At 37.5% G+C, this 21,113-nt stretch overlaps 2 protein-coding genes across 2 annotated transcripts in view; both read right to left on the reverse strand.

Moving 5' to 3' along the window:
• The window catches only part of LOC139130482 (solute carrier family 13 member 1-like), a 308,042-nt gene that overhangs the window by 264,164 nt on the left and 22,765 nt on the right, over window positions 1-21,113 (reverse strand). The window lies entirely within an intron of this gene.
• Window positions 3,090-14,113, reverse strand: LOC139131375 (Na(+)/citrate cotransporter-like). The gene is made up of 13 exons (XM_070697391.1): window positions 13,746-14,113; window positions 13,162-13,426; window positions 12,343-12,469; window positions 11,407-11,498; window positions 10,590-10,796; window positions 10,162-10,281; window positions 9,377-9,478; window positions 9,038-9,142; window positions 8,493-8,578; window positions 8,082-8,194; window positions 7,035-7,196; window positions 6,150-6,287; window positions 3,090-5,726 (listed from the first exon to the last, which is right to left on the reverse strand). The coding sequence occupies exons 3-13, from the start codon at window positions 12,451-12,453 to the stop codon at window positions 5,589-5,591; spliced, it is 1,374 nt and encodes a 457-aa protein (XP_070553492.1). The 5' UTR covers window positions 12,454-12,469; window positions 13,162-13,426; window positions 13,746-14,113; the 3' UTR covers window positions 3,090-5,588.

Below are 21,113 nucleotides of genomic sequence, written 5' to 3' on the forward strand. Positions count from 1 at the left end.
ATGAAAATGTGAATTCAATGACCTCTCAAACGGATCCAAACACCGAAGTGTCGAAGATGCTAGATAAATCTTGTTGTAATGTTTTATGAAACCATTATAGCGGCAATAAGGGATAAATCCTTCCATTAGAAGTAAGATTTTTCCAGCTCAGAAAACAAGTAATGAAAAACCTGCGACCAATAAAACCTGACTAAACACAACAAAATAGGTCTCAAGATTGCTTGGTTGGTTAAGATATGACTCAATGTTTTTATGGCATCCATTTGTGTGCCCATAATTGATACTGGGTGGTCATTTTTGCTTTTCATTTGTGCATTTTTGCTGAAATATTTTACATTTTATATAACGAAAGAAACTTATCCTTCTGCCTTGAACCCTAAATGTATTAGTCTCTAGGAGCTGAGATATAAATTGATATTTGTTGTGGAAACCAGCTGGGAAGCCATCTTGGATTGCAAATATCAATTTTAGATTATCATGTTTGATTTTACAGCAAAGATAACAAAAGATACCAATTCTTTGACCCGTAAAACATGCCGAAAGACACCAAAATCATTTGCATAGTGTATTGAGATATGACTTGTTACACACTTAAACAAATATTTGGATTTTTATGAAAATTTTATGCAAATTAAGGTTGCACATGTCAGCTAATGAAAGATATGAATTGCTTGACCAAATATACCTTGCAAAGGAGAGCAAAATGACTCCAACAGCTAGTCATTGAGCTCAGATATGACATTTTAACTGTTTTTGAGGTCGTCTTGGCAGCCATCTTGGATTATTTTTATGCAATTAAGGGTTGTACATATCAGGCAATGAAAGATATGAGTTCCTTGGCCCCATTTGCCTGGCAAAGGAGACCACAGTGACTCCAACAGCTTCTCATGGAGCTGAGATATGGCATTTTACCTGTTTTCGAGGTCATTTTGGCAGCCATCTTGCATTTTATGCAAATTAAGGGTTGCACATGTTTGGCAATGAAAGAAATGAATTCCTTGGCCCTGTTTACCTGGCATACGACACTAAAATCACTTTGATAACATTTCACAGAGCTGAGATATCACAATTTACATATTTGGTGGCCATCTTGGCGGCCATCTTGAATATATTAAAATGCCCAAGGGTGCCAGGGTGGCATCGTGCAGATCCTGATTCAGTAGGCTTTGAAAATACAGAAACCACCGAGAACCATTGTGGGGCCAAAATTTTTGGGTTTTGTGCTTCGGCACCAGACTAATACAACAATCTGCGATACAAAGATTCGTAGGGAAGTCAGAGCAAAATTACAATTGAGCGTCCTCCGATTAACCCCATTTACGAAGGAGAGGGGACTCACGCGAAAAACAAGTTAAGAAGGATTCTATTGTCTTTCGCAAAGTGACTGATTGGTCACGACTCTAGCAAATACAACATACATTTGCATATTATCATGCCATATCTATTTATTTGTCTTTAGTTTGTCTTTAGTTAAAACATAGACCCGAGGGTCTATGGTTAAAAACAAGCCTGATGTTATCGTTAAAGGGCTTGCATGTACAAATCACATGCGCAACCATCGAACATTCAACTTGACGTTGCTTTTTCAGTTTTCAGTAAAATTGTGACGCCAGGTAGTCAACAGGTCAACTGCCCGATACATCACGTTATGTGTACATTCCAAGTTGCTGAATGGCTTATAGCTTGTGCAAAAATGGATCCATGTTTCAAAAGATCTGCGAAGGAGAAGCCGTCGTTTTACAACTTAACTGACTTGTCCGAGATTGAACTATCTCCAGGATGCCGAAAAGAGAGAAACAATGTCTTTAGTTGTCTTGTCTGATTTCATTCCATTGGCGTGAAGTATCAATTTCATTTCAATAGATTTAAGCAGACATAAGCAGAGCTGAACAGATGGAATTTGAAGGGAACAGCGTAGCTATTTTAGGTGCTTTAAATAAAATTATTTGTTTGCCGTCCACGTACCGCGTGCTGGGAGGTTTCTAGAGAAAATTAAGAAAGTAAACACAATGCTAGTACTGTTACGAATAAAAATATTTTTGTTTCCAAGAAAACCAAATAAAAATGAGCTTATGTTAGTTCACTTGTGTTTTTGTCTGTGTTTGTTTTTCCCCTGGCTGGCTGGTAGGTTTTTTAAAAATCCAAGGACGGCAAAGAAAGAATTTCCATTAAAGGTATACAGTCACCTGGAATCTAAATATGCCCATATATGGTCAGAGGGGCGTTCCTTGGTATTCAAAATGCCCATGTGAGGGCGCTGTTTTTAAAAAGCGGCCACCCGCTTAAAATCTGTGATTGGTTAGATTTTCTCTTTCCATGGTAACTGTGGCAAAATTGGAACAGGTGACAGTATACCTTTAAATGGCCCTACTATGTTTGTCAAGTAAGCTATAGGCTGGGAAACAATTACGCAGTGACTTGCCTAACGAAAATGAATAACTATATGAACTTTTCTTGGCCTACATAGGCAACGTCAAACTCATTTTTCTTCATCAATGTCATCTTGTTTCTTTATCAGGATGTATATCAGATAAAAGACAAACAAAGTGGTAATTTTCTCCTTTGTCTTGAGGTGTGTATTGCTCATGCGTGGATAAGCAATGACGTTAATTATCGCTTCGGCGTTTCTTCTTAAATAGCCACCTATGATTTAGGAATGTAAATTTGAAAGGTTTGTATTATTTACGGGTGATCAGGTCACTAGCTACGTCATCGATCCGGAAAACAATGGAAGGCGCTCTACAACACACGAGTTCTCCTTAAGTTGATTGTGCTTGCCGTTAGAAATAAATCTTGGATTTCAGTGGGATACAAAAGGAAAAAGGAAAAAAAAGTAAAGTAAAAGCTCGGTCACGTTCCAAATATGTCCTTGGAAATTGAAATTGAAACTTTTAGATATTGACGTAGTTCACAAGGCGTTTGATGCAAAGAACACACGTTTTTCCAAAAATAAAATTATAGAGATTTGAGTAGAGGGATATCGGTCTGCTCATAGGCTGGTTGCCCCCGATATTCCTTCAAGATATACGAAGTTCAACATTACGGGCATAAATTAAAGAAATCCGTCGGATGGGAAGTATAATATGTTTGACAAAATATTTTCATTGAAAGTTTTGGAGATTACAATTAACGCAAATGCCAATTGTTAGCGGAGAGGACATCAGTGGTTCCACTAAGGAATAAAAAGGGCACAATGTGTTCTACAGACTTATCACATCCAAGAGATCACGTGATGGCGGTACAAACAAACCCATGTATACAAAAGCGTACGCAAAATAAACGCCCTTTTATGAGCGTTTTGTTTACATACCGTGATCCATTCGAATTTCGGGTTTAATCTTTTTCAAATTTTGATGAAAATATTTAAATGAAACTCTCAAAAACATTTGACATATATAATTGAACATGACCCAAACGCAAGTAAAGTATTTACTGCAATCACCAGAGAATTATTTTAAATAGACACATGTCTAAGGTTGCATTTCACAGAACATCTAGAATTTATGTTTTTCTTGAAGTGAAAAGTGAATATACTTCATCTTCTTTGTTGAGCGACAAAATTGATCTTGTGACATACGGATATTTTCCCTTTTTTTTCTATTCAGAGAAAAAAATAGGAAAGTCGTTTGTGGCTTGATTGCCCTTTTAAGGGACGATGGCTGTAACTGTTGTTAGTAATGTCAACATATTTTTTTCCACAAAGCTTCTCAATAAAGAATTTTGGAATAGTGGGTAGTTAGCAATGCAAACACAACGCCTCCTGTAGAATGTACAATTTCTGTTGCTGACAAATGAATTCGAGTACAGCGGTAAGCTAAGTTTGCAACAAGAAAATTGGGCAAACGCACAGGCAGCCTTGCGAAGTTGAACTCTGTTCTTTGTTGCTAGGGCAACAAGCAGAACAAAGTCATTGAAAGACACTATATGGTAAAGCTATTGGATCTTCAATAAGTGCACATTTCAATTAAATTCTTTATTTCATTAAAGTTAGAGGTAAAACTGACGAAGTATGGACCCGTTCTGGACAATTTTAGATATTAATAGAATCCTAGGGATCCAATCACTTCAAAAAATTGTGCCTCCCCACCCCCGCCAAGAAAACTCCCATTGTTAGTTTCTCTGGGGTCTATTACTTTATACAATGTTCCGAGGTGCGCCAACTGCCCTTCAAGAATACAAATTAAATCTTCCACTCCACTGTCTATGCTTCAAGTCGATATAGCACATCGGAAATGTATGATAGCAATGTAATATAGCATGAAAATAAAACGATTGAATGTCTGTAAATATAAAGTATATTTTCTCTTCAAATAGCGACTTCGTGTAAATAGAACATGTAAATTAAAATCTATTTTCGCCTTTTTGCTCCAAGTCGGGAAATCTCAAAGAAGTCAAGTCGTGACGTGACAGTGACAATGTCCTTTTGGGTTAACTCGTTAAGTCATACGGTCTATATAGTCATGACGATCGCACTGTATACAATGAAGGCGATACCATTTGTCGCGTTTGCCTCGATTAGTCACTGAAATGAATATAATCGCAGCGAATGATTTTTAAATAATTGAAATTGCAGACTTGCACCAAGTCTAACTCAAAATTAAGGTGGCGTTGCACACAACACAACGTTATCTGCTCAAAATCACAAGATTCATTCAATTTTCATCAATTTGTTAACCCGAGATCAAAATATTGGTTAGGGCACAGAGTATTGCAGGCACTATTCGTCATATATGATTAATAAATGTCACATGTTATTTTTTTTCATAATCCAAGCCTTATCTGTGTCGCATGTATGCCTATTACTTTACCCTCGCTATCTCTGTATAGTATTTCAAAGAAAACAGTCCATATTTTCTTAATTGCCCTTCCTAATCCCCTTCATTAATTTGTTCTACCAATCATCAACGTCGGGGTTTATCGCCCTGACCAAATACCTCGTTAGCAGCTCATCCGCGATACGGGTAAGCCTTGTAGAATAAAAAAGTTCAATACATGACATTTATTGATCATAATCCCTAGACGAATAGGGCCTTCAATACCCTGTTGTTAGGGCCAACTTTTGGCATGACAATCAGTCGTAAGTTGGATAAGAAGTTTTTACATTATATACTTTAAATATTATGTAACAAAAGAAACAATTTTGTTCTGCCATTTTGAATAACAGGCATTTCAATTTTGCTTATCATGATTTTTATCACGTTTTTCAAATGTCAGTCTTTCAAACCCTGCATTTGAGAATGAGAATAGATGATGCAAATGATAATTGCCCATTTTCTACATATACCTTAGTTTGAAATTTAATAAAGTGGTATCAAGTTTTTGACCTAAATTAATTTATATCATTAATACTAAAATTGAGGCTTTCTACCCCAAATATATACCCCTTCATCCTTCGAGTAAACTGTTGCTATCATATCATAGTTGATAAGTAACGTTGCTTTAACCCTTTCACCCCCAGTTCCCTGTATACACGTCCAACTTTACCATAGAAAACAATGGATTTGGGACAAACCATGGTGATGAAAGGGTTAAAAAATCAGTATGTTTGTCCAGTGCAAAACCACCTTAAACGTTAAAAACAGGATCAATCATCCCGCCGACGTTCCATTCGCGGCGAGCGCCCAGTCTGGTACTTCGTCCAGCCCCAAAAGCCACCATCCGTACGTGTTCATTGAAATGTTTACCACGGTGAGACAAATGACATTCATCATAACGCCAGTCTTTATCTACAAAAACAAAACAAAACAAAACAAACAAAACAAGATATCTTTGAATTTTTTCGGTAAGATTGCTTTAACCACGCACAGAAACGCTAAATGCAATGTTACTTTTTCTAAATAACAAAAACTGTTACGGCAAAAAGATTTTTGTTCAGAAATGAAAAAAATAGGCCTACAACAAGCAGAATTCTTTAGCGTATATTTCTCAATGCAACATTACTTTGAAAACGTTTACTTTGCGAAGCTGGTGGGTAATTTTAATTTTCAAACCTCTGAGTCAAAACGTATGTAAAGGCTGTATTTGAAAATTATAATTATGCGCGGTCTAAAACAGGAGAAACATCGACATAGTCGCTCATATCGACGGAGATTCTATGATGATATGCACTCAAAAACTTCACTACGTTTGACGAGATAACTGAATCTTACCATTTGGAAGGTTGTAACGCTCTCGAAAGATATTACGAGAGCATTGACGAGTGAGCCGGCAGGTAAACAGAATGCAAAGTTGATAGATAACGTCATGGACATTACTAAGTAGTAGGGGTGTATGCCGTGGGCTAGAGCCTGTAACCGGAAGAAGGACACGTGAAATTATGAACAAACAGAGATGAGGCTACGATGCAATGAGTTCAAACTTCCCATACTATGGAACTTGCATTTGTAAAAGTGTCACCGGAACTTTTTGTATTTATTCTTGTGACCAATTAGTTAGATGGTCACAGATTCTATGTATACTGGTAAAATACTTTAAAAAGTATTGTCAAATATTGAAGATTGGATTGTGTTCATTGTTGATAAGCGATTAATTCGAGTACACAAAATAATGCACGTTATTTTATCCTAAAGGATACAGTAATCGGAACTACCCTCAACGGTCGTAAGGGACCCATATCACCAATGTAATCACTGTATCCAAGGTACGATGGTGATTGATGAAAGTTAAAACATGTCTGTCATAATCTACATCGTATGATTTAAATGTATCAGCTATGATGATGAGGTGCATCTAGATATCGTGCACGAAATACATTGATTGTAAACAAAAAGCTCGCACAGGCGCAGTTCCGACGACTGTTTCCCTTTAAATAAACAAGCTTCTTTCTCCTTCCAAATTCTGCTTTTTGTTTACAAATCCAGTATTCTTCTCAGACACTGGATGATATCCTTCCGCATTTTGAAGACAAGATCTGTTCATTACCAACATTCGCTTCACGCTATTGGAGGCTGTTTTTGCATATAGGTTTAGAAATTTACTGACTCAGAAAAATGCTACGTGAATTAGCTCAAAAAGTACACACTTCGTATACTCACAGTTTGAGTTAGTACTGGTATGACGATGGCAATTATAACAGAAGAGGTCATAAACTCCGTGAGGATTGAACAGACGACGGTCACGATCAGCATCACCAGCCAGGGTGAAAGTTCTTTTAAAGGAGCAAACTGATCTTCTATTGAACTTGTTAGTCCCGTGACCTTGAAATGGGATTCAGAGATTAGAAGAGCTGGTGAGATTGAAGAAATGGTTTTGGAGAAGCAAAGGAGAGAGTTTTAGGGTGTTTTGGATTACTGTTGTATGGACAAAAGCTGGTAGCATTGATCACATTCAGTGTTCTGTCTCCCCACTTACCCTCGGCCAATGGAGATCAAGGCCTTCCAAATTAAGGTAGAACGCGCCTCGGGGACAGATAGTTGGACTCTTAAATTTTTACAATTCTTATCTGATCTACCATTTATGGGGGCTCATTTTAATGCTCTTGGAGAAAGAAAAACTTTCATCGGTCTAGTTTTTCGAAAATCCAAAATTTAATTTTTCACCTATTGAGTTAACACAGGAATGGCGGCAATTTTGAATTTCAAATATCGCAAAATGTCGGGTAATTTGTTTCGCTAGTTCCGAACTTTGCGCTGTGACCCCTGATTTTTATTTTTTATTTCGTAAGAGAATGGTTGAAAGTTTCATTCAGGAAAGTTTGAGCAGAAGTTTAAGTCTTTCACTTTTGAGGCGCATACTACCTTAAGTAACTCGTCCCGCAAACATGAATTAAGGCCCTTTTACAAATTGGTGGCAGCGATGAAAGGAAGTTATAGAGAAAGTGGAAAGAGGCAAGGGAAGAGAGATTTTATGACAGTTATGTTAAGGAGAGTGAGACGAGACGCACGAAACTGGAAGCATTTAAAACATCAGGAATCTTTTCGTTTCATTTAGAATCGAACGAAATAGCTGGTTAGTTGCTTTTCCTGCAAATACTTTGAAATTATTTAATACTTTTAATACGGTGAAATTACAGACTGCTGACTCTGTACGCCCGGGACCAAGTCGACATCATAATTCTGCAGAATGGCATTGCTCCTTATTACCTTCATTGCTTGCACTGTCGATAGAAGTCCGCCAAGATACAACACTATCCCCCAGGGTACCGAACTCTCGCTGCTTTTCCATTCCAGCAACCCGACGTACGGTTTACGATCATCTGTGGAGAAGAGCGTTGGTATATCGCAAGACCTTGATCACAGTAACAACATGATGTCACTGTCAAAACCCTACAAAATTTCACATGATTTATTTTTTTCGATACAATATCGTAAACAACAGTACAGATTCCATCGACTGGTACCCGGCTTTTGTGTGAGGGAGTACGTACATTCAAAGACATGGTTGTCGATTTCTGGGGAAAAAATGCCCCTTCGCCTGAAATGTTTATGCCCGTCATTCATGAAAGGATGATAGTGCCGGTAACTGCCGCTTTGAGAAAACATATTACTGCTAACCTCGAATGTTGATGGACGGTTTTTCAGCAGGTAAGGCATAGCAGATTAGAGCAACACCGGCAGTGACGGTACTGACTTGCACGTACCTACAATGTATACATAACATGAATAATTTATCGTGACTGTCATTAATGTTAGACACAGTAAATGCTATCGATGGTGTTTTTGCAAAAGTATTTTGTGAAATATTTTTGAAAAGTTCATAACTCTCAAAGTATGACATATTCTGGTATATTCAAACAAACCGATTGTGCAAATTCCTTCCAATGCAACTACAGAAACTCGCGTTACACTTTAAAACCTCGATGAAAATTAGTACGACACTTCACCATCAGTTTTAAAGCATTAATTAAATGAACATTTTAACTGCGTTTGGTGTTCATTAAAAAATATGATTTGAATCGGATTTTTTGACTTTCAATATTGGGATTTCATGGTTATAATGAAATTAATATATAGGTTTGTTCGTATAGACGAAAGAGGGCATTTGTTTTTACTAGCCGAGATGCAACTAGAGCTCAGTTTTGAACTCTATTTCTACTCACCCAGGCATAAACCACGAACTCCATCCGGGCATGAAATTTGGGTCTTCGAAAAACCAGATCACAATTAACACAAGGAATACGACGATAATCATTTTCTCTGCCCATCTTGTGAAAAAATGAAACACAGAAATCGAGCTATTGTTCTGTACCATTAGAAAATAAAGCCTTACTATCACCAAATATTTCATATAACTGAAAATGCGTCGCAGTAACGGGAAGGCTTTTAGACACAAAAGTGCAACATGTCTTATTTGCACCGAAACGTGTGAGTGATTCTTGGTGATATTTTGTCTGAAGAGGTAAACAAACCAGAAATCACGTATATGCATTGACTCTTACTTAATTGGTCCCAACTTTTCGTATTCTCTTCGGAGAATGCGGACAATACCCGTCTTCTTTGTTGCCTTTGCTTTCCTTCTACAACATCTGACGAGACTTGTCCTAATTTAAACGCATGTAATAAGATAGGAGCAGTTATTTTATAATATAGGATAATATCATTTCTCAATGATTCACTATCTCAATCAATTTTGCAATCGGGTTTAGCGATATTGTATGCAGAGAGTATACAAGAGTACACACAAAATTAATATATATATTCACTTATTCTTTTTTCTTAATGACCTTTGATTCAGTTATTTTTTTCCTCACAAGCAAATTTTGTTCACCTGTAAATAATCGAACTGACTATATTAGGCAGAATTATTTCACACTTGATTTGTTGATTGGTGTAAAATAATTCAACATTTTTGCGTTTTGTAGACGCGCATTTTCGGATCATTGACATCAAATTCTTGCAGTAACTTGCTATCCCTGTGTTGACGATGCAAATTTGACATATACCTCTGAATACAGTGGAAAACCCAAAACAAAGTGGGGCCGGATATTTTTTTGCGTGTGGTCCTCTAGAATCAGGCACAATCGCTGCACATGATAAAAATCATCGGCAAATGATGAAAAATGAAAAACAGATCGTGTAGTACAAGAAAGCGTAATATAAATTCTCTTGATAAGGCATAGTAGAAATTTCCTTTGACCTTTATTAATAACAGTGTATTTCTGTGATAGAAAGATTTCAGTCTTGTTTCTATGGGATAGATTTTTGTTGGATATCTCTTACTTACTTCAAATCTAGATAAAACAACGACAGCCACGCCCATCCCAGTATCAGAGACACCAGCTGATTCGGCGCAGAAAACAGTACCCAGTCACCAAAATTCACTTTCGCTTCGGGACCATAATATCTGATAACACACAAAAATGAAATCAGCAGCAGTTCCAAAAATCATGAAGGGAGGCCCATTGTAAAGCTGGTGCAAATTCCAAAAAGCCAATCCCATAGTCTTTCTTTTCAACATTTTTCATCGATATATCTTTCAGATATTCAAACAAGCACAAGCATCGATAAATGCATGAGAATACTATCTCAGCATTGACTGAAGTGTGTCACAGCACTATAGTTCATACAAATGATTGACTGATGTGTGTTAAGGAGCCTCGTGTAAGTAGCCCGGCCGTTAGCAATCTTTCAAAACATAAACCCGTTACTTACATTTCTAAATAAGTGTTCATTAGAATCTGTGTTACAGTTCCCACCATGGAGCCAGCTCCTCCTATTGTGGTCGAGTAGATTAACCCAAGGTTGAAACATGTTTTCAAGTCTTCATTGGAATACGTTGGCTCCTTTGAAATGCATGTTTCAGTGAGATTGGCTGTTCTCTTGACAATGTGATCTTCTCTTGGAAATGTACTGTTTTCCCTGTGACGCAACATCAAACATTTCCCCTATGTAATTAAGGTAGCATGTGCCTCGAAAATGAAAGAATCAAACACTTTTGCTCGAACGTGGCTAATGGAAACTATCATCCATTCTCTTTCAAAATCAAAAATAAATATTGTGAAATTTTGGTGCTCAAGAAACAAGTTACCTTAAACTGAACGATAATTTGAAATTATTGAAAATGACCTATAGGGAAAAATTACATTTTCTATTTTCATAACCTAGTTTTATTTACTCGAAGATCTTCAGAATGAGCTGACACAAATGGTAGATTAGAAATAAAGTATTGTAAAACTTTGAGAGTCCAAAGACATGTCCCCGAAGTGTATTCTAGGTATACCTTTGTAGTGTACAACAACTCCAAGAAATGTGCTACACGGGACTGGTATGAGCAAACAACCCTAAAGTAACTCGGTGCACGGATGTGTAGATATTTTGTAGGCGGGATGGGACAGTTGGATGTACAGATTCGATTTGACGAAACTTGAATACTTGAAAGGGAGACTAGAAAACTGAACTAAAGAGTAGGGACGATTAAGTAACATTGTTGATAAACATCACTAGAATGCGTTGGAAAAGCCAAGATTACCGCTTCATCCCGTCACCAGCGTCATCAGCTTTCAGAGAGAGATCTTCAATAGGAATGTCCTGACAACTTTGGTTCTCGTAATCGGGGCTAGCCTGTACGAATGAAGAAATCGTTGTAGGTTATTCTGTATGTGGTGTTGCTTTCGTAAAAAAAGGGGCTTTTCATCATATATCTTTTATTTTTACAGAAAAAAGGTCAGTAAGCCAAATTACATTTTCTGTTGTTAAATTCAGACAAAAGAAGCAAAACTCATGATCACAGAGATCGTATGACTTACATGTATTTATGACAATGTGTATATGTCATTAGTATAAATATTTTCTGTTGAGGACTCTTGACAACGTCAATCAGGATTAGTGTGGTCCGTGGCCAAACACTCAGAAAAAATCACAGAAAAAGAATCAGACATATTCAGGTAGAATACGCCCGGGGACATATATTCAAATCATAAATATTGCACAACGCTGTTTCGTTCTATCACTTGTTGGGGCTCATTTTGAAGTCACAGAGTGAACAAAAATCTTTCCACCTGCTTGTTTTTGTGCAAATAGGAAATTTAATTTTTCTCCATGGAGTTAACTCAGGGTTGACGGCCATTATAAATCTCAAGTGTCAGAAATGATAGTATTTGTTTCCCTAGTACTAAATTTTGCACTGTGACCCCTGCTTTTTATGCGTGATTTCGAAAAGGAATACTTTAAAGTTTCCTAACAGAAAGTTGTGCAGAATTTTTAAACCTTTCAATTTGTGTACTACCTAAACCAATGTGATCAATTTGCGGGTTTTTAAGGAGTTTCGTAATACCGATACAAAGGTTATGAAAAATAGTGATTTATGTATCACACGTATCGTTCATCTAACATTGTAGGATTTTGAAATATGTCACTGTCATTTGGATGGCGGTATCAACAATGGATTCACAATTATAATACCTACGTCTTTGTCTGAAGCTGCCAGCTGATCGACCAACGCCGAGACAATGGGTAACATCATAGAAACCAAGGCAAGGTTTAATATCCACATTGAGAAAAAACCGACCACGGCCATCAAGGCCAGCAATAACCTGAATCAAAGATGTTAACAATGAGTTGTTGTATTTTTAACTTGGTAACGGTGATAATAAGCGAGGGTGTAACCAATTATCGTCATATGCACAATCCCATGGGCAGACAACTAAAAGTGATCATTCCCTCGCAATAATATCCAAGTTACATATAAAAACTACCATAATGTCACAACGTAGGCAACTTTGTCTGTTTTATACCGCGAAATTAACCAATAACATGCCTTTTGAACACTTTGTGAGTTTGTGCGTCTTATTTTCGTCGCTTTTTTTTCTCGCGCAGAGATGTGTTGATTTGTAACTCTGCGCTTATCGTATACAATCTGGATAACGTGCAGCAATGTGCGCACATAATGTTGACATACAGCGTTCAATTCAGTGGACCTGATTAGATATTGCCGACACATTTATACACGGTTCATGAAAATTTATCGTATCAATGCTAAAGTTCTATGTACAAAATACCAAGTTCAAGCCCATTGCTCTCAATGGCTGTTTGCTACATGTTAAAACCAGAAAACACGGCCTTTCAAATCAGATAAGATGAAAAGTTTATCATATGACCGTCTCTATTAGCTTTGTTAAGTTTTAGTGAGAAAAGGTGCCCATATCTTGAAATATAGCATTACATGTCAAAGTTTGCCACTCTCACGATAAGAACCAGGTTTAATGAGCACTTAATCTTTACTTACCATTTGGGATCTGACCCAGCTAAAGCAACGCCCTGAGAGCTATTCTGCGGTGAAGCCCATAATTTTTCACCGCTGACGCCATCAGAAGTACGCTGATGAAAAGAATGCCGTACTCAAACCATGTAATACTCACAGACTTCCGCCATCGTCATGATTCCAATAAAGGGAGCAGCAATAGGGGTATCAATCCTACCACGGGCAGAGGCACGGCTTGCGTGATTAGTAGCACAAGCAGAATGCCCACAACATAGCCACATCTTGATTCCTGCAGATTTATGTAGATACTAATTAATTATGTTCCTCTAAAACGTTTTAAACCGTGGTGTCATCATCCCTCATCTGAATACCTGAAGTTCACAGAGGCCGACATCTGTTAAATAAGGATTTATCCAACGTCCGAAGACATAGCTATCAACAAAGCTTTATAAAGGTGAATACAGATAAAGAAACAATTGTATAAAAATATATTTGAACTTCAACTACACAGTTTCTGAAAAAGTAACGATCTGACCATCGCTTCAATTGCGTGCACACCTTTCTATGCCGAGTTAGAGAAGTTCACGATATCACATATATTTGCCTACCTTTGATTCATAGTTCACCGCCAACAGTGGGCACATCAACAATGGCGTCAGTAAAAATATCAAAATATTCCTCTTATAGTACACGTACTTCCAAAAGTCCTTGCACGAGGACATGGTGGATGTGGACGGCGATGGTAAAGGATATAAAATTTGGAGTCAGGCGTCGAAATTGCCGTCAGCTAGAAAATACTTTATCCTAGCTAACTGTTGACAATGACCTACTGCATGCCGTCTGGGAGTCTTCGTGACTGTGTTTGCTTAGGTTACGAAGCAAGACGGAGCGACAACATATCATATGCAAAGTCTTTGCTAGATGCTAGGTGTGACTACTCGGCGTGGCTCGACGACCTTAACCTTTAATGCGCAGTAACAATATAAACTTTCTCATATCTTTTGTTGCACAATATCAATATGAGTCATCGCTATATAAAAGTTTACAGAGGGGTGTTTGTAGGGTTGGTATAACTTTTCTCCTATCGAAGTGTGTCGAATTTTCCTGAACTCCAAATCCTTCCAGCCTTGGTAAACATCTCTTTTGGTACTTTTTGCGCACAAACGACTCGATCTGTTAAACACAGACATGATGGAAAACAGTTTTTTCTCCTTGTCTGTGGTTAAAATGCTAACATTCCGGCGTACATGTAGCTATAGGTTATACTTGGCAAACTGCACGGCTCACGGATATGCCAGTGTAAAAACTCAGCGGAACTCCGTTAAACATAGGTAAAATGCGTCTCTTGGGGATATTCGGGCGTGCAAATTTTTGCTGCAATACCTCACCGCTCTGACGCTTTCTGATGTGATGTGGTTTGGTGTGGTGAGGCGTGGCGTGACGTTTTATCGCCTGGCGTGATGTCACACAGCACTAGCATGACATGGCATGGCACGGTATGTTTTAATGTGGTGTAATGTGGCCCCGGGATGTGCCAAGGCATGGTATGGTATGGACATGGCAACATTGCGAGCTGTACGTGGTGTGGTGTACATGTGGTGTGGTAATATATCATATAACTCAAAAATTGCGGGAGAAAATATGGGCAATTGTATCGCCTTTGGGCATCAATTTAGCAACTAACAGCTTGCCCCCTCACCCCTAGTGGTAAGGGACACTGCAATAGCTGTACTTTACAGTGTTTTGATACATATTGCAGGGTGATTTGAACGATACGCATTTCAACACAATCCACGACTGAATACAACAAAGCTTACGATTTACACAGCATACCATGGCAACATACAGAAACGTGTCACGACAATATGAAGTTGTCCCTTTTTCTCATGTAGAGTTCGCAAGACCAGGCCCTCCCATACATCAAAAGCATTATCAACCGATTTTCCTTATCTTTCAATTGTTTTGTTGACAGGTTTTCGGCAACATGCATCAACATCGAACCAACAAATCTGACACATAATCAAAACAATAAAATGTAAATAAAAAGTACATGATTTTGTTTACATTTCTTACACTCGGCGTGTTTGTTTTCTCCCGGTTCTAAAAATATACAAGTTATGATAAATAGCATATTTATGTGAATACTCCCTAAGTAAGCTTATTTCGTTAATGGAACATTTTGCATTTTACTCCATATGAAGGCTATCAACTACGGCAATCTAAATTTTACTCCGGGTTTCGTTGTCTCATTGCCGTTACAATCTGTCGCAACCTCAGAAGATTTAATTTTATTGGCGATAAGACGTCTAACTAAGACATAAACAAGAACCGGGCCTATCATAAGCAACCTTTCATGGTCGATGCAAATTAGCTCCAAAATGAAACAGTATCCTCATGGTTTCCTCTGAACTTGAGAGGCCGTCGCCAACGCATTAACTACAAAACGAAAAGTGATAGTTTAAACTTGTAAATGCTGGCTCATGCTTGCGAATGTGATAGAGTAATATATACCCTTTTGAATAACAGCAACGATGGGATTTTTCTGTCACACTTTGCGACTTACAAAAGAGCCCTGGACGTTCAATGCCCCGCACAATTATTTCAGGGTCGCAAAACACATTGGAATTTTGATTTCGAACCTGTCGATTCTGTAAGTTCTTGTCACAACAAATAACTACAATTTCGTAAATCCATTGATTTAATGCCACTGGTGTTTGTTGGCTTAACATCTTCAAAGCGATCTGACTCATTCCCGCCATGGTATTTGGTGCGATGTTTCTTGTTTTGTCCGTAACTGAAGTAAATAATGTTGAAAGGTTATATCACTATTCCCTGTTCGAGTTAAAGATGGATATGTGCCGGTAGAATCTAAATGTACCTTCGCTGTCTTGCTAGCTGTCAATGTAATCGATCAAGCTGATAGAGAATTAGACTTGAACAATGAAACAACTATTCAATTCTATTTTGTATTCTTTCCATACTCTATCGTACAGAGGAGCTCATGTCGGAGTTTCATAACATATCAGAGACCAAAGAACGTTATAGAACTTATGTTGAGATGTACAAGACTACTTAGATGACTTTATGATTGTAGAATTGGTATGTAACAAGGGCCTAAACCGATCTGTACTAAAATAGTTCAATACTATTGTTTTTAACATGTAACAGGTTTCGTTTCTACGTGGAAGCGAGTGCAGCGTAGGTTATCGACAAGCCTTACATTTATATGAGATAATAGGTACCGGTATTTAAGGTATTTTGTGCTTTCCAATGGTCAACGTTGCCTCAAAATGGACTCTGATAATTGATAATTATTATACAGTTCTGTAGCCTAGATTTTAGTTAGTAAGTTCGTTTGGTTCCATATCATTCCTAGAGACGGTTCTTCCAAAAGGTGAAATATATCGTTGAAATGAGTTTGTAGGTCGTTACAACTGATGGCCATATTTAGCGGAAGGTAACGACGTAGTGCATAGAATGGATGATGGGTGTACGTCATAAGAGAAACGAAGAATTAAATAATCATTACTATTGGTGGCGCACATGATTTCGATATTTATTATATTGCATGACCCGGGCTTATTTCAAAATGGCGTCGTCCTCGAATACTGAGTTTTATCTGCTTCATGTGACCTGAAACGAGCATTTTGAAACAAATTTTTCAGCTGTCTTTATCAGAATGAGATCATGTTGTCATCGAAGTCCATTTTCGACTGGGATTTCCAATGATGACATTTTTCATTGCCGTGAAACACTATCCAAAGTGGCACAGTTAATAGTTACAATGGGTTATGTACTCTTTCCAAATGCTTAGGTATATAGAAATTACATTGATTATATGTATGTATATATATATATATATATATATATATATATATATATATATATATATATATATATATATATATATATATATTTATATATATTGAAATGACTATTAAGCAATCTGTAAATGTGTAAATGAAATGTTAAAACATTGGACACGGTGTAAATCGGTTTTAGTTTTATTGGTTTAAACGACTTCAATGTTTCGCTTAAAATTCCTACGACCAATTGTCTCGATACGATAGTCGTTTATTTCAGTTTGTCTCGCTCTTCAGTGAGCCTAGCCCAGTGACGTCACCGTTATGTTCGACGATAATGCCCAAGCAGGTACATCATCAAAGTTCAGAAACCACCATCCGTATGTGTTCACGCCAATGTTTAACACCACGAGGCATATTATGTTCATTACCAATCCAGTTTTTATCTGAAGCGAAAAGAAAGAAAGAAAAATGTCAAATAAGATTTCTCATCTCCTTGCCACTTTATCGTACATCTTCATTGTTCGTCGCCTGGTTGGCTTCTAAATCAGATTCGAGGATAATCTATTCGATTTCACGAGGAAGATTTCTTTTTTTGTTCACAGATCCGAATTCTTGACACTGACAAGAAATGAACTGAAACGGAAACTTATACTGTAGATGTATCGATACCTCTCGGGTAGTTAATTAAAAAAGTGAATTAAAAAAGTACCCTAGCTTTTATGTACTTCTTTACACCGCTGGATGGTGGCACAACTGCGAATTCCCTGAATGTACTCACTGGCAACAGTTTCGCCACATTGTGCTATAAACTTGTCAGAACACTTAAGAACACTTTTTTAAGTTTCCCTTTTCTTGAACAAGACTTGGAAATACACGTTTTAGAATGTTATGGTACCAAACATATATACCAAACGGCGCGAATATCTTCTGTATACCTTTTAATGTTGAAAAGTTAAGTTTACAGGAGCTTCATTATGAAACAATCATTTGGAGCCCAGTTATGAAAAATAGGTTAAGATCATAATTTATTCTTACAAACACCTCTGTAATTCTTTTACATATATACAAGGCCGTTTAACAGAAGTGGACGAAAATTGTTAAATTGCAATGCAGGAGAAAAAACAGCTTTACATCTCTTTTTCAAGTTAAAAACGTGGAATTCATATTTCGCTCTTAAGGAATTTGAACAACTCTGGGGTATCAATACCTCTACAGTATAAGTTTTCGTTGCCGATTTTGGTAGTGCTTAGGACTGCCACCCAGTGGTGAAAATAAACTTTAAAAGACATGGTGTTCATTGAAATGCTGGCGCTGTTGTGAGGGTTAATTTTTTTCTAAAAACTTACCATTTGAAAAGTGGTAACAGATCCGTATGAAATAATGAGTGCATTTACAACTGAACCAGCGGGCAAACAGAAAGCCAGGTTGGTGGCCAATGTCAACGACAGTATGAAGTAATGTGGATGAATGTCTTGTTCCAAAGCCTAAAAAATAATGTAGTACAATGACTTTGTGGAAGAATTAAGATATAAAAATACTGAAGAAAGAGCGAAATTTAGATTTCAGATTTGCATTTCTTGTTTTCTAATGTTTTACCTTTGCCTTCTTCTAAATGGAAAGATAACTCGTTTTACTATGGCACTCGTACCAAATGTGAAGAAAGACACAAATTTGAAAATAGCTTTGAGACTTCACCGCGTTTAAGAAATCCATCAGCTGTTCAGAGCAGATTGACTTCTAGAAGTGAACAGCAACAAACTGATCACTAACAGGAAACATAGAATATTTCTTTAATGTTTTGCCAGACAGTGTCTAAATTTGAATCTAAAATAATCCCGAAATTGAAAATTGGTATCTTTGAAAAGGTGTACCTAAATATTCATCAGATCTTTGTACTGATAGAATCGTCAGATCTAACCCTCTACCATCGGAAAATCATCGTCTTAATTAAAGGTTGACGAGAACAAGCAACTTGCAAACGACACAAAGCATATAAATGGTCATAAAACAAATAGTACTTTAACGGTAGGTTAAGAAACTTTACATAAACCTCGTGGACAATTTATCGAACTTACTGTCCGCGCGAGCACTGGTATAGTAACTGCCATGACCATTGAAGAACTTATGAATTCCGTTAGCGCTGCACAAGTTACAGTTACAACGAGCATTACCAGCCAGTATGGGAGAGATGCTATGAACTCAAACTGGTCGCCAATAAGGTCTGCTAGTCCAGATTCCTAGAAGTCAATTTAATGACAAAACAAATTGACAGAAGCTCTATATTTGAGATCTCTGCGTAGCCTTCTCTATTAAACCTAACATAAGATGAATCGCTTTTAAATATTCGAGAGACCCGTAACTTTTGACGAAGTCAAGAGTCATTCTTTAGGGATCATTTATATGTGCATAAGAATTTTAGGACTGCATATTTTGACGAATGCTACAATAATGTGCAATTTTTCATGAATGTCCTGAAGACAAAAATAACTATATCGGCTTTTGGGCACTGTCACACTCCATAAATATTTTGTAGGTGTGGAGTAAGTCATGTAATACCTCCGCTTGGAAATCCCTGTGAACGACAAGTCTCTTTATCTCACCTTAGTGGCTTCAGCTGTGGATAGAAGTCCGCCGGCATAGATGAGTATGCCCCGAGGAACCATTGCGTCCGCGGATTTCCATTCTAACAAGCCCACATACGGCTTATCGTCTGCGTGGTAAAAATTCCATATTGTCAAACAATGACAGTATATTTCTTGGGCATGTTTTATGACACTACCAATGAAGCAATGTCAATGGCAAGGTGTCGTTCACAGTTCATTTCAATCTAGTCTGATTTGACGTTGCCATGTCTCGTGTTTTGTGTTACAAGTACCAGCTTGAGTGCCAAGCCACCAAAGTGTAATTTCTCTCTGAAACGTCACGTCGACCTTTTCTAAAACGTATGATAACTTTTTTTTTGTAAAATAAGATTCCAATTATGCATGCGACGACGGTTCAATTATACTACCAATAAAACTATACTAGCAATTAAAAACCAATTGCTATAGTATATACACGAGGTCCAGTTCATTCTGTTTGTCTTCAAAATAAGGCTTTTCGCTGTTCAAAAAAAAGATCAAGATTTTCAGCAATAAAATTTTATTTTAAAGACAGAAAGAAGTGTAATGTACAAGTCTATTTGGTATGCATTTACTCAGCTTTTGGTCATTTCATGATTTCATTTCGGGTTAAAAATTGCGTGCGATCTATACCACCGACAGAAAAGTCTCTCACCATGAATGTTAAACTTCGGTTTCTTTCTCGGTAGAATAAAACATATTAATGCAACACCTGCGGTGATTGTACTAGATTCGACGTATCTACAAGAGAAATCAAACACAGCGATATCAAATATTTAACATCATAGATTACGCCCTTCTACAAGTGCCCAATGTGCAATGTGTGATAATGAGTATACGAGCGTGAGTGCTTCTGAACTCTACAACGTGTAGAGAGGTCGCAGTCAGTTTAACAACTTAGCTCGGTTATTTAACCACTCTTTTTGAGAGTGTGGATTTGGCCTAGTGGTTCTGTCTGTTACTTCTCCTCTAGATCACTAGATGCCGTAGGTTGTGAGTTCGTACCCGATTAAAAAACATCTATTATCGTATGTGAAAACAGCTGAATACCGATTGTCTTTGAACCAATTTAACACTGTAGGACTTGAGGGTAAACAGGAGAATGACATATATGATATGATATATGTCTTCAATGATATATGTCTTCAAGTCGCACATGTACTTTATTGAAAAATTATGCCGACCCCTCGACATGGAGTTCAAAATTACACTCTGGGAAAACTATTCACGCATGCTATGGTTGGACAAAAGATGACCTTTGACTGTGCACTCACCCTGGTGAAAACCAGTCACTCCAGCCGGGCATGAAGTTTGGGTCTTCAAAAAACCAAACAAGAACTAAGAATAGAAACACTACGATGATTGTCTTTTCTGCAAATCTAAATATATGACAATAATAATAACAGTTACTATTATCATCATCACATCATTACTACCACCACAATCAACACCACCAGCACCAACACTTTATCAACACTACCACCACCAGCAGCACTACCACCACCACCAGCAGCACTACCACCACCATCAGCAGCACTACCATCACCAT

This window comes from Ptychodera flava, chromosome 4 (assembly GCF_041260155.1).
Source record: "Ptychodera flava strain L36383 chromosome 4, AS_Pfla_20210202, whole genome shotgun sequence".
Classification (NCBI taxonomy): Eukaryota; Metazoa; Hemichordata; class Enteropneusta; family Ptychoderidae; genus Ptychodera; species Ptychodera flava.

What these genes read in the sequence shown, in the direction of transcription:
- LOC139131375 (XM_070697391.1), bottom strand. Translation starts at nt 12,453, where the DNA reads ATGGCCGTGGTCGGTTTTTTCTCAATGTGGATATTAAACCTTGCCTTG. An exon ending in ACCGTCCATCAACATTCGAG is followed by an intron (nt 8,195 to 8,492) that starts GTTAGCAGTAAT and finishes TCTTCTCCACAG; the next exon opens with ATGATCGTAAACCGTACGTC. An exon ending in TACCAGTACTAACTCAAACT is followed by an intron (nt 6,288 to 7,034) that starts GTGAGTATACGA and finishes TTCCGGTTACAG; the next exon opens with GCTCTAGCCCACGGCATACA.